The 13,399-nt window shown below is 42.4% G+C and overlaps 1 protein-coding gene and 1 long non-coding RNA gene across 2 annotated transcripts in view; both read right to left on the bottom strand.

The window, feature by feature from the left end:
* Positions 1–245: 245 nt before the first annotated feature.
* Positions 246–13,399, bottom strand: part of LOC108798436 (PML-RARA-regulated adapter molecule 1-like) — a 99,982-nt gene continuing 86,828 nt past the window's right edge. Inside the window, exons 9-10 of the mRNA XM_018570189.1 lie at positions 13,302–13,336; positions 246–370 (exon numbers count right to left, since the gene is read on the bottom strand). Of these exons, the coding sequence (XP_018425691.1) occupies positions 342–370; positions 13,302–13,336 (64 nt within the window). The 3' untranslated portion in view covers positions 246–341. The remainder of the gene's footprint in view (positions 371–13,301; positions 13,337–13,399) is intronic.
* Positions 1,351–13,053, bottom strand: LOC108798437. The gene is made up of 3 exons (XR_001941950.1): positions 13,044–13,053; positions 9,844–9,847; positions 1,351–1,471 (listed from the first exon to the last, which is right to left on the bottom strand). It is a non-coding gene; the product is annotated as an uncharacterized LOC108798437 (long non-coding RNA).

Below are 13,399 nucleotides of genomic sequence, written 5' to 3' on the forward strand. Positions count from 1 at the left end.
CACCCCTGAGATGAGAGTGCCATCTTCACAGTCTGATGGCAACAGTGGATTTTGAGACTGCCACCACCACATGAGGCAATAGAGATTACATTGATTTATGTATTTATGCATTTCTTCAAAAGACATTTATTTAACAAATATACAAGAATTTCTTCAAAGATATTTATTCAACAAATATACAAGAATATTAAACGAAGAAAAAAAATGAAATTACAGCATGTAAAAACCCACAAATACTATAAATGAAGATTATTATTTTACCCATATAACTTTGCAGATTGGTACAACACTCACAAGAAGAAAAAGTATACAATAAATAGCTCAGATTAGCAGTAATGCTGTCATCTTGTTTTGGTAATAATTCCAGAACCTATGAAGAAAAAAAGAAAACGATCAATCAGCAATCAACAGACAACTCATAAATGAGGTAAATTAAAAAAAGCCTGGCTTGAAATGCAGCTGTTCCTAGACTAGGTATTATGAAAAAAATAATCTTCAAAACTAACAAGAGAATCCCCTTATTTTCTATGGCATTAGAAACCTGCAAACCCTCTATTACAAACATACAACAGGTGATTAAAATCTGTTAAAAATGGAGCCTCTGTTGTGATCTTTGAGAATTAATTACTGTACAGCAGTCATGTCCAAAGTCCGGCTCGCGAGCCAATTGCGGCCCATGTGCCGGTTTAATAAGGCCCCACAGGTAATTTGGCAAAATCTATCTGTTGTGGCCTCCAGTGAATCCCCGAGAGCGCCGCTCAGGACCCCTGGGATCTCTGGATCTCTCAACGCCGTAGAACTGCACGTCCTCAGTCGGCTTTCTTGCGATCTATTGGACATTGTGGGATTTGGTGCGTTCCTTCTCCCTGCGCGTGAGGACAAGACTAAGTGACTCTCACCTGTGTGACATTTTGCACATTAAAACCACTGCCTTTGAACCAGACCTAGCCTATGTGCTGCAGTCCAGATCTCAGTTTCACCCTTCACATTAGTGCAGGCAAGTTTTTTTTTCAATTGAGATGAATACATTGTAAAATCTCAGTTAATGTCAGTGGTCTAAATTAGTTATAAATATACTGTATTTGGACACAACATGTATACTTGGTGTTATGTTCCTGTTCATATTTTTTTAACTTAAAAGTTGACAGACAACCTTTATTACCAATAATATGAAAATTTATTACCAATAATATGAAATGTACTTTACAATGTTACTGACATATAGATTCAGCTTCCTGGATTTTTTTTCATCTGGCCTTCAGATATGAAAGGCAGAGTGATTTAACACCTGTTTGGATTTGTCATCCATGTGACGAAATGAAAAGTATGCCGTTTGCAATAAACTTTGCATAAAATAGTTAATTTGCGTTTAATTTTAATGGTTTAAAGAATGTCAGGCAAAATGGTCGGCCCTCACGCATGTTCACTTCATCAAATCTGGCTCTCTTTGAAAAAAGTTTGGACACCCCTGCTGTACAGTATTTGCAGCTACCTAGGTCAGTGATGGCTTATTTTAAAGTTATTTTTTAATTCTTTGTCTTGTTTTTCTTGTATTCAAAATAAATACACAATGTACAACTAATCCAAAATTTACAACTCAAGTTCACTGCACAGTCAAACCATTTTCATTTTTTAATTCTTTATTTATTTTGAATACAAGAAAAACAAGACACACAATGTACAACTAATCCAAAATTTACAACTCAAGTTCACTGCACAGTCAAAACCATTTTCAACAACATAGATATATAATCAAAAAGAAAAGGCTGATAAGGGGGTGTTGCTACGCATGCTGGAACTCTCCATGTGTCCTGTTTTTTAAATAAGGTGACCAAAGGTCACAACAAGGAGGGGGTATAGAAAGATCTGGGGAAGGGGAGGGCAAAAAAGACCATCCCTGATCCTACAGGTCACAGAAAAGCCAATGCAGGGTGGATCCTTATGACTGCACTCTGCAGTACTGCAGATTAATTTATAAATAACCCCACTATTAACCAATAGATTGAGGTTCCCAGCTGCGTAAAGAGCATCCTCCCCATACAGAGGAGGATACTCTTTCTGCTTCTGGGAACCTTTATTGGCTAGCAGTCACCTAATGCATACACTTTGCTGTTGATATGTATGTCTAAGGAGGGCTTATAAGTCCTTGACGTTAGACTATAGAGTATGGAGTTTTCATTTATCTAGTCCTCTAGAACATATTTCATGTCTTGTATTTAAATTAATGTTTTTGGGATGCGGTGTCTTAAATCACATCTGGCCCCTACATTATATACTGTGAACTCATTGAACACCTAGTACAGATCACCTAGTACAGATCACCTGTTTTGTATTTGATCCCTCTCAGGGATTCCCTAACATGTCCAACATCTTTGTCATTTGACCCTTATGTTATGCAACATATGTTCTCAGGATTCATTTTTAGTTACTGGAAGGGCATTGTAAAACAAGCTGGAAAAGCTAGTTTTCATTTAATCTAATGTCACTTTAAAATAAATTGCATAATTTGCAGCTTAAATTTTGAGATATTTACTTTAACATTGAAATGTGTGCCAAACGTGTGAAGTTCATGAAGGATGGATGAAAGTAAAATCCTAGGGTTCTGAAAGAAAAAATATTCTGCTAGTTTATGTTTTGTATGTAATTAGTAGAGATGGGCTCAATGTTCGAGTCGAAGAACAGTGTGTGTGTGTGTGTGTCGGGGGGGGGGGGGGGGGTTGTAGTGGGATTCTGTACTGCTGACTTTTATTATGATGTATTGCTGGGACTTGTAGTCCCGCATAGTTGGTGGTATTCTGCATTGATGCATGATGATTATACAGTAATGCAGAATAGCTCCAACTATGTAGGACTGCAAGTCTCAGCAATTCATTATAGTGGAGGGGAATGCTGGTGTATTGGTATTAATAGTCAGGTGACTATTAATATAATGTATTGCTGGGACTTGTAGTCCCGCATAGCTGCTGGTATTCTGCATTGATTATACAGTAATGCAGAATAGCTCCAACTATGTAGGACTGCAAGTCTCAGCAATTCATTATAGTGGAGGGGAATGCTGGTGTATTGGTATTAATAGTCAGGTGACTATTAATATAATGTATTGCTGGGACTTGTAGTCCCGCATAGCTGCTGGTATTCTGCATTGATTATACAGTAATGCAGAATAGCTCCAACTATGTAGGACTACAAGTACCAGCAATGCATTATAGTGGGGGGCAGTGCTGGTGGCATTCTGCATAGCTGACTTATTATAATGTATTGCTGGGACTTGTAGTCCAGCATAGCTGCTGGTATTCTGCATTGTTGTATGATGATTATACAGCAATGCAGAATAGCACCAACTATGCATTATATTTTTAAGTAGGGATACACCAGTGCCAATACTGGTAATTTTCACGAGTACTCATACTCCTGAAAATACTAAATGCAGATACCAGTGTTCTGCCGATGTAGTCGAATGTGCCGACCTCAGCATCTGCGCTTACACACAGACCGGTATTATTGAGGGAATCGGGATTTATTCACAAAGTATTTCGTTTAAATTGTTAATTGTGACCGTTAATAATATTCCATCCATCATTCACTGCCATGGACAGTATATTATTGCATCATGTCTGAAAGGCCAACAAGGAGACAGGTGTGTGACAGGTACATATAATTTGAATTTTTTACAGCAGGGCCCATTCCTACGCTCATTAAGAGTAACTTTGTGTGGTTACAGTGTGGAGGCACCAACACCAAAGGCCCATTTTTTCCAAACCTGTGTGACAGGTATATATAATTAGAATTTTTAGAGCAGGGTCCAATTCTGTACTCGTCAAGAATAACTCTGAAGGGTTGTGGTGCGAAGGCACCGCCAACACTAAAGGCCCAATTTTAAAGCACCTGATTTTACTTTCATCCATCGTCTGCAAAAGAGACACCAGAATTTATCCAAACAATCTCTAACCATGTTCCGAGTGCCCTAAAATGTGGCTTCTTCATACAGGCTGCCTCCCCAAGCAATTGTTTACAAGATGAAAAGGGAAAACCAATTACCGGCAATTTAAATGTCATTTTTTTCTGTATGTCAGTTTTGCTGCAGCAGGTTCTATACATTGTACAGATATGTCACTTTACAGGCAGTTTAAGGGGACCCCACAGGCAGATATTTAAAGGAATTTTTAATTTTTATTGTTTCACTGCTCATTTAAAAACTGTATTTTTTAAAAGTGTTTTTTGCATTGATACATGTCACCCAGGGCAGTACCGGATCCCCATACCCTTTTTATGGGCAATAACTTGCATATAAGCCTTCAAAATGGGGACATTTGATTTTACGAGTTCTGGTCCCATAGACTTTCATAGAACTTTCATTAAGTTCTAAAGCTGGCCATACACTTTACAACCATCGCAAAACTGTTGTCTTGCGATGGTTGTAAGCTAATTAAAAGCTTTGTACGATCTGCCCATCTTGGACAGGCAGATCGTACTTGTGAACATCGAAAGCCCGCCCCACTGAGGGGCGGGCTTCTGATGACTCCAATGCCGCATGGGCAGTGGCGATTATCGTACGATAATCGGCAGCTGTATGGGCACCTTAAGTTCTTGTAAGAACTTGTTTTCCTATTCTAAAGTTCTTAGTAATTAGAGATGGTGGAGAGCAATGGTTCTATGGAGATGACAATTAGCAAAGTAGACAAAGGGCAGCCTCCCATCTCCCACGCTGTCAGAAGCTGCATACAGAGCATGCCAGTTACTGTTTAAACCAGCAGGCGCTGTATGCAGCTTCTGAGAAGATACTGTATTAGCGTAGTGGAAGCTATGCAAAATGCGCAGACGGCTTTCCCGCTATGCTAATAGCATATCTTCTTTTTAGTAACCAGCACGCTCTGTATGCAGCTTCTGACAGCGTGGGAGATGGGAGGCTGCGCTTGTCGGTGGATCCAGGGATCAGGTGAGTATTAAAACAAAAAAATGTTTTATTTTATTCCCGGGGACATAATTTGTCCGGGGGCGGTCCCCTCAATACGGGGACTGTCCCCGGAATTCAGGGATGAATGGTCACCCAAGGAGCTATCACTATCCACCAGGGAGCCTCCACTGGCCACCAGGGAGCCCCCACTGGCCACCAGGGAGCCCCCACTGGCCACAGTGGAGCCCCCACTACCCACATGGCAGCTACCACAGAGTCCCCACTAATTATCAGGGAGCCCCCACTGGCCACCAATGATCTCGCCCTGACTAGCAGAAATCCCGCACTGACCACCTGAGAGTCCTCATTGACCACCTGAGAACCTGCACAACCTCCTGAGAGCCCGCACAACCCTCCTGAGACTCTGAAGACATCAGGCAGCAAACCCAGAGCATGTAGCTTCATATTATTCTGTATTGCTGCAATATGTATTGCTGGGACTTGTAGTCCTCTATAGCTGATACCATTCTGCATTGCTGTATAATGGTATTGCTGGGAATTGTAGTTCTCTATAGCTGTTGGTATTCTTCATTGCTGTATAATGTATTGCTGGGATTTATAGTCCACTATAGCTGATGGTATTCTGCATTGTTGTGTAATGTATTGCTTGGAATTGTAGTTCTCTATAGCTGTACAATGCAGTACAATGCTGTACAATGTATTTCTGAGATTTATAGTCCTCTATAGCTGGTGGTATTATTCTGCATTACTATATAATGTGCTGAGATGTGTAGTCCCTCTACAGCTTGGAGTTAGTGGCTGAAATACCAAAGTCGCAGCAGTCATGCACGCGCACAGCACTGACGAGGCATCCCTCCACTACCAGTGTCCTATAATTCTCCTCACCCCATAAATTTCTCTACCGCGTCACTTCCAGGTGCGCATGTCATGAAGAAAGGGGGTCATGAAAACATCTGCTTCAGATGACTCGGCCCCAGCGGAAGTGACACAGTCGAGAAAATGTATAGGGTGAAGAAAAATTATAGAACACTAACCCTTCACACTGTCCGGCCCCTCCCACTATGCTCCCACAGTTCACAGCCCAGAAGCATGGACAGCCAGCGGCAGTCTACAGTGGGCGAGAGTGCCTAAGTTCCGGATGTGACGGACTGAACCATCACTGGGGCTGCTGGAGGAGCCTGGGGGCTGGCCCCTCCTTCCTTCTTTTTTTTTGCACCGGTCCTGGAGATACTGCAATACCAGGTCGATGCGTGGAGTGGACAGAGCAAGCTCTTCTTCCATCTCCCTGTTCTAAAAATCCATTTAATATATGGTCCCCAGATAGGGGACGTATCAGATATTAAACTGATAAGAACAGATACTACACTTGATCTTAGTCAAAAGGCCAAGAAGCGATAGCCTCCTTTCTTCTGACTATGGACCTAGAACTATGGAGACCCCCCTCAGACCTCTTGGTTACATTGAACCATTCTACTAGGTTCATGTGTCGAGTGAAAATACTCAATGTTTCCCCTGACATGTAAGTGACCCTGTGTTCATTATAGGCAGCAGGCTGTCTGGAGGGGCCATTGTTTAGAGTGATGGGATCAACCTCTTATCTAATTAAGGACATTAGGTTCAAAGAGTGTCTGTGCTTAAAGAATTCCAATGCGGCACCTAGCTGTCTAGGGGAGGGAACTGTTCAACACACTGAACCCTTATCTGATTCTGTGTGCTTTCTTCAATAAAGCAGTTCAGCTTTCTGTCCTATTACATTGGTTCTGTCCAATAATTAGGCAGGTTTGGGCTGAGGACACTGAAATTCATGTTCCAGCGGAAAGGAAGCTGATTTCTGACGGAAGTACCCAGTCGGGGGTACCAGGCGGTCCGTCACACCGGACATGAGCAGAGTAAGGCCAGAACTAACACATTACCACACACTCTCATCCAGACCTCGTCAACTCTTTTCTACCTTCAAGTCTCTACCCTCACCACCCACTAGCTCACTCACTGCCCAGGACATCGCCACTCATTTAAAAAACAAAATAGATACAATTCGGGATCAGATCGCCACTGTCCAATCAACTTCCCCTATTAATGTGCCAGACCCTCCATCACACTTGTTACTTCTGTCCCCGTCACCACAGAGGAAGTTACAAAGCTCCTCTCTGACACCCACCTCACAACTTGCCCCCTGGACCCTGTTCCCTCAAAACTACTTCGGTCACCTTCTTGCTCTATCCTACACTTTCTTACTCACATTTTCAATCTTTCACTCTCTACTGGAATCTTTCCTACCCCTCTCAAACATGCACTAGTCACTCCAATACCCAAAAAACCTTTACTGGACCCTACCAACCTCATCTCCTTACTCCCATTCACCACTAAACTACTAGAACGCCTTATCTAAAGGCGTTGCCACCTTGCTAATAACAACCTTTCAGTCCGTCTTTCGCCCTCAACACTCGACTGAAACCGCCCTCCTAAAACTCACCAATGACCTAATAACAGCTAAAAACAACGGCCACTATTCCTTACTCTTGCTATTAGACCTCTCTGCTGCTTTTAACGCTGTTGACCACCCGCTGCTCCTCAAAAAACTCCAGTCGCTTGGCCTACAAGACTCTGCTCTCTCGGGGTTCTCCTCTGACTTATCTATGCGCTCCTTTAGTGTCACCTACAAATCGAACTCCTCCCCTCCTCTTCCTCTTTCTGTAGGGGTTCCCCAAGGCTCTGTCCTTGGACCTTTTCTCTTCTCTATCTACACCTCCTTCCTTGGTCAACTAATAACCTCACATGGCTTCCAATACCATCTCTATGCCGATGACACTCAAAATGTATCTTTCCACTCCACAACTCTCCCCCTCAGTGTCCTTGCGTGTCACTAATCTACTAACTGACATATGAGTCTGGATGTCACATTTCTTAAAACTCAACCTTTCAAAAACTGAACTCATGATATTTCCTCCCGCCGATGCACGTTCCCCCAACATTTCAGTTGAGATTGATAACACAACTACCCAGTCCTCCCCTCATGCCAAGGTCCTAGGTGTCATCCTTGACTCGGACCTCACCTTTCTTCCCCATATCCAATAACTCTCCAAATCCTGCCGCCTTCACCTTCGTAACATCTCCAAAATACGCCCCTTTCTCACCAATGAAACCTCCAAACTACTCATCCACTCGCTTGTTATATCTCGTCTTGACTATTGCAACTCCCTCCTCATTGGCCTTCCACTACACAATAATATTAATAATAATAATAATAATAACTATGTAGGGAGCCCAGTGGGAGGAGAGCACCATCCCCCTAGTGAGTCCTCACATTACCCGACCATTCACACTACCGTTACATTGATGGCAAAAGTGGCAGGCAGGGAGAAGGCGGGGCAAGAGGCAGAGCGGGAGGGGGGGCAAGTTGCTGCACCATGGGCCTCTGGGGTGTACTTGCCCCCTGGGCCAAAAGTTGCCAGTCAGTCCCTGCTGTATTCCACACCTGCCGGCGCCGAGAGCTGATTTAATTGCGGATGGCATTGGTACCTGGCGGTTGCGGTATTCAGGATTGTGGGCGGCGTTGGACTACATGTCGCAACCGCAGGGCGCAGTTGACATCTGCAATTAAATCAGCTCTCAGCTCCCAGCGGTTGCGATATGCAATGGAAATTATTAGTGCCCCCTCAGATTTGACTGTGGTATCTCATGTGCCCCCCCCATATATTGTTCCAAGAGTCGCCACTGAAGGAGAGGCAGCTGTGTGCGCCATCTCCTTGCTGTTTTCGGCCGAGGTCAAGCCAAACTAGTACATGTGAATGTGTTAAAGTGGCGGGGGAAGTGTCTCCCAACTCCCAAGTCCAACAGACCCTGCCATTGCCGCTTTAACACAGCTGCATATACTAGTTTGGCTGCGGCCGATCAGAGCATGTCTCCAGACCTAAACTCTATTGAGCATCTGTGGGGCATCTTCAAACGGAAGGTGGAGGGTGCAAGGTCTCTAACATCCACCAGCTCCGTGATGTCGTCATGGAGGAGTGGAAGAGGACTCCAGTGACAACCTGTGAAGCTCTCTGATAAGGATTGTCCTCAGTGATTATATCTGCTTATACAGGCCAGACATAGAGGCTTCAGCAAGGGATAAATCGCTAATACAACAATCGGAGCCAGAATAGTCAGAGATGAAAGAATTCCTACAACCTGCTTGCTGTGTATATGTGTGTGCCTAATCGGCAATCAAGATCAGTGCCATCTGCCATCTTGTGAAAGCACATGGTCGCACAAGCACTTCACCTGTGAATGTTAAAAACTGTTTCTCCATGGTTGATGCACCAAGGGATTTCAAATCTTTCAGGCACCCTGCCAGTTTCCTTAGGTTAGTTAAGGCCTTAGATATTAGGAACCCATGAGTCTGCAACTTTGCTTTTTTTTGTTTTATCCTTCTTTATTTCCTTTTCTCCCTTTCTAATTTTCTAATTAAATAGTCTCTCCATCTAATTTTCCCCCTGGTGGAAGGTGTGAACTACCCACCTAGAGGGACTTAGTATGCATAGATTAAGTGATAAATAGCGGTGCATACAATAACAAGTGATAAAAATTGAATACTTTTGACCCCCAAATTCAAGTTAGGAGCGCCAAGGGCATAGAAATAAAGCATTAAGGGCTCCTGATATGTATTAACTTTATAGAAAAGATAGGGCAGGGGAAGATGTAATGTATCTTATGCTTTGTTGCTGCTGAAAGACCATCGACTGCTATCTACTGCCTTATTATGCTACATATGTTATATAATTATATAACCATATTTCTGTTTGTGATTATAAGTCTATAAGTATGGAAACCAGTAAAAAACTTTGAAACCCTTAAAAACTGTTTCTCTGCATTGAACTGTGTTACCCCACCTGTCTAAGCTGCTGTTCATCTTCCTAAAAGAGATAGTAACCATTTTTTGCAAAAACGATTCTGCAGATATTGCCAAGCAGAGTGTAAAACCCAAAACGCACAATAAAACCAACACAGAAACTCAGAGTAAACTATGAAACCACTAGAGATGAGTTCTCCAGCAATCTGTCAGACCTATAGGACAGAGCTTCACACTGCATGTCAGTTTTGCCACACTTTAATGATCAACCAGCTGAATCAAGAGACTTGAAAGTTACCAGTGGCTTTCTGCAAAATACGCAGCTTTCTTAAAGGACTCTAATATAGAGGACTCTTCAGCAGAACTAACCAAAACTGATGCACTAAACAAGAAAGGGATCTCCTAGTGCAAAATGCTAAGTATAAGTCAGAACTCCACATTGCTCAACTGCAGGAGACCAGATCTTACAGATCCATATCAACCCAGCTCACAGCATATTCTTTTAGATCCTCTCACTCCAGAAGTTCAACATTAAGTGACAAGCTAATAGTGGCCCGCACAAATGTCGAAGCAAAAAAAGTGCAAAGCTCCTTTGCTAGAAAAGAAGCAGAAATAGAAGCTCAAATGAAAGCTCAAAGCAAAACTCTGCAAGCAGAGATGGAAGCTCAGAGCAAAGCTCGCCAAGCAGAAATGGAAGCTCAGAGCAAAACTCGCCAAGCAGAAGCGGAGGTTCAAATGAAAACCCAATTAAAGATTGTTCAAATGAAAAAGGAAGACGCAACTGCTTTAGCAAGGCTGAAAGTCCTTGAACAAGCAATGGGACAAAGTACTTATTCAGACTGTTCTATCCCAGCAGAACTGGAAGATCCAGTTGAACGCACCAGTGAATATGTGCTAAGGCATAATGTTTGCAACGATACAGAGTCATCTCCTGTACGTCCTACTAACAACACTGTTCTGACTCTCAACACAGAGACACGTCAGCTCCAAATGCCTGAGCCTCTTCGAGTCCACAAAGCAAGTGCATCTATGTAGCAAACCACATCACCTTCTGCCAACAACAAGGTCACTCCCAGCGACACGCCACAGTTAAAGATACAGCCAGCATAAGCCTTAGAGACTAAACGCTCTTGCAACATAATTTTATCCTGGTATACCTCAACCTTCTTCACCAGAGAACTTTCACGCCCAAGGGGTTTCACAAGTTACTTTGGCACCAAAGAGTGAGAGATCAGACCTGTCTGACTTCACCAGATATATGATACGCCGTGAGCTCATTGACACTAGCTTCTCAAGGTTCGACGACTGTCCAGGGAACTACAGGGCCTGGAGATCAACCTTCAAAGCTGCTATTGCTGATCTCAACCTTACTACCAAGGAGGAACATGATTTGCTCATAAAGTGTCTGGAACCAGAATCTGCAGATACCGTCTGTTCATTCATCTGCTGTGTTCTGTTGTCTGCTGTAACCCAGCTGCATTCAATATAACTCTCCGTGGATGAAAATTTATTTGGTGAGTTCAGCTATCAGATAAGGATTGTCCGCAGCGATTATATCTGCTTATACAGGTCAGGCATAGAGGTCTCAGCAAAGGATAAATCGATAATAAAACAATCGGAGTCAGAATAGACTCGGTCCTGCAAATTATGATGTTCAGTTAGGCACTAACCTGGCCGCTCTGCTTCTTCATTTGACCCCGCTACAAAGAAAGGATACAAGCAATCTCTTTTCAGACATTTGATAAATGCTGCCATAGCTTGTTATCCTCCCTATTGGAAGAGATCAGAACCCACCTCCACTCTTGCTTTGGCTGTCTAAACCTAAAAGTGAAATTAAAACCATGGAGGAACCTACCTCAGCACTCCACCACAGGGAGGAAAGGTTCTGCAAAACCTGGTTCTACTTGGTCAATTTCTCCTTCTCTCAGGAATACAGCTCCCTTCAGGGAACTTGAGAGGGTTATTTTAATTGCTGGGTTATTTGCTCACTTGTGTGTTTCTTTGCTGCTGTGCCCATTGTGCTCCTCCCTCCCCCTTTTCCCCCCCATATTTTCTTCTGAACTTGGATGGCACACTACCTATCTTGGTTGGTTCTCAATGATCCTGGTTTCCCTTTTACTGTCTCCTTTCTTTCTATCTTTCTTTGCCCAGAGTGCAACACTGGTACAAGGACACATGGCCCCTAGCTGTATGATTTTCCACATCTTCAGGCGTGTGTATCTGACATCATCACATACATTGCAGGACCAGCAGTCTAAGTGCCAAGGGTTTGACGGTTGGACCAGAGCTCTAGTGTGCATTCCCCTCAGCTTCCAACTTTCTTTGCACTTTTGCATGAATACTAGATAACTGCACAATGCTAAGGGATTTATACAATGCCTTTTCTTAGTGCATGCATGTAACAAAGGAGGGGGGGGAAACTAAAACAGCATCCAGGCTGTGGTGTTACACTTACGCTGAGAGGAATACGGATGGCAGCACCCAGTGGGGTCAGAAGAATCAACTTACTTAACACATTTAAATATATTTAAAGCCAGGATAAAGTTTAAAAAAAAAAATATTTTTATACTAAGAATTGTTGAAAGAAAAAGTGAACATCAGATACAATACAGATACATCAGCTTAGTTAAAGCTGTGAGGTTCTTTACCACACAAAGTACTGTAAGAAGTGCAGAACTGCAAAAAAATAAAAATAAAAACTTAAAAAACACTGGTTTATTTACTCACAATTTAGAATTTTAAAAGTTCTAATTATCAAAAGAAAAGAATGTAAATACTTCTCCAGGAAATTATTCTAACCATTCTTTGGTGTGCTAAAAGAGCTTTTAAAGCCATACCCAGCACAGAGACATCTTACCAGTCATTTACCTGTGACTGTTGGACCTTCTGTTTTCACCTAGTTTGAACTTTGGCTAGCCCCCCCCCCACCCCCCACTGTTGGCTTGGAACTTGAACCATATCCTGATTTGCATTGACAATCTTGCCCTTCCTCTTCTCTTACTTCCATCCTTCCCTGTGGCTTTACTCTCATTTGCCTGAAATTGAACCTCAGCTTGTCCATTGACCTCACTTCCATTTTTTTCTTTCTGACTTATCTACTGCCTGCTATACTCTCAGTTTACCACCTTCATGAATTGTAAGTTGCCAGTTTGGGTAAACCTAGGCGTCTACAACCTGGAGCTACCACACAACAATAGTTACATCCCCACTTTTAGAAGCTCTACTAAATACTGGTTGCAACTTAGGGAATCCTACCTCACTATTGGTGATACATACAAATAAACAAACCACTTTTACAAGAAGCTTTCTAAATCAATAAAGGCTTTATGACAGGAATAAATCATGATACAGGTTTCTTAAACAAACCTTAGGATCCTAAGTTCGGTCCCCTTCCATTGGTGATTTGTTCACTATATCCCCTTTTTAGTTATCAAGAGGCACAGACTGTAACTCAAAGGCTAGCTGGGTAGTTTAGTGATTTGTAATATATACAAGCAAGTCCACCTTCAAAATTTTGCAATGCTTTTAAAAGAATACATTCAGCAAAAGGTATACCTGAGGTTCTGGTAGAATCAGAAAGTTCTTTTTCACTGCAAGAAAAAAAGAATATTTTAGATTTACATATTGTACATATATTTAAACACTCACAGTAA

Source organism: Nanorana parkeri, unplaced genomic scaffold (assembly GCF_000935625.1).
Source record: "Nanorana parkeri isolate BGI_ZX_2015 unplaced genomic scaffold, ASM93562v1 scaffold1475, whole genome shotgun sequence".
In the NCBI taxonomy this organism is placed as follows: Eukaryota; Metazoa; Chordata; class Amphibia; order Anura; family Dicroglossidae; genus Nanorana; species Nanorana parkeri.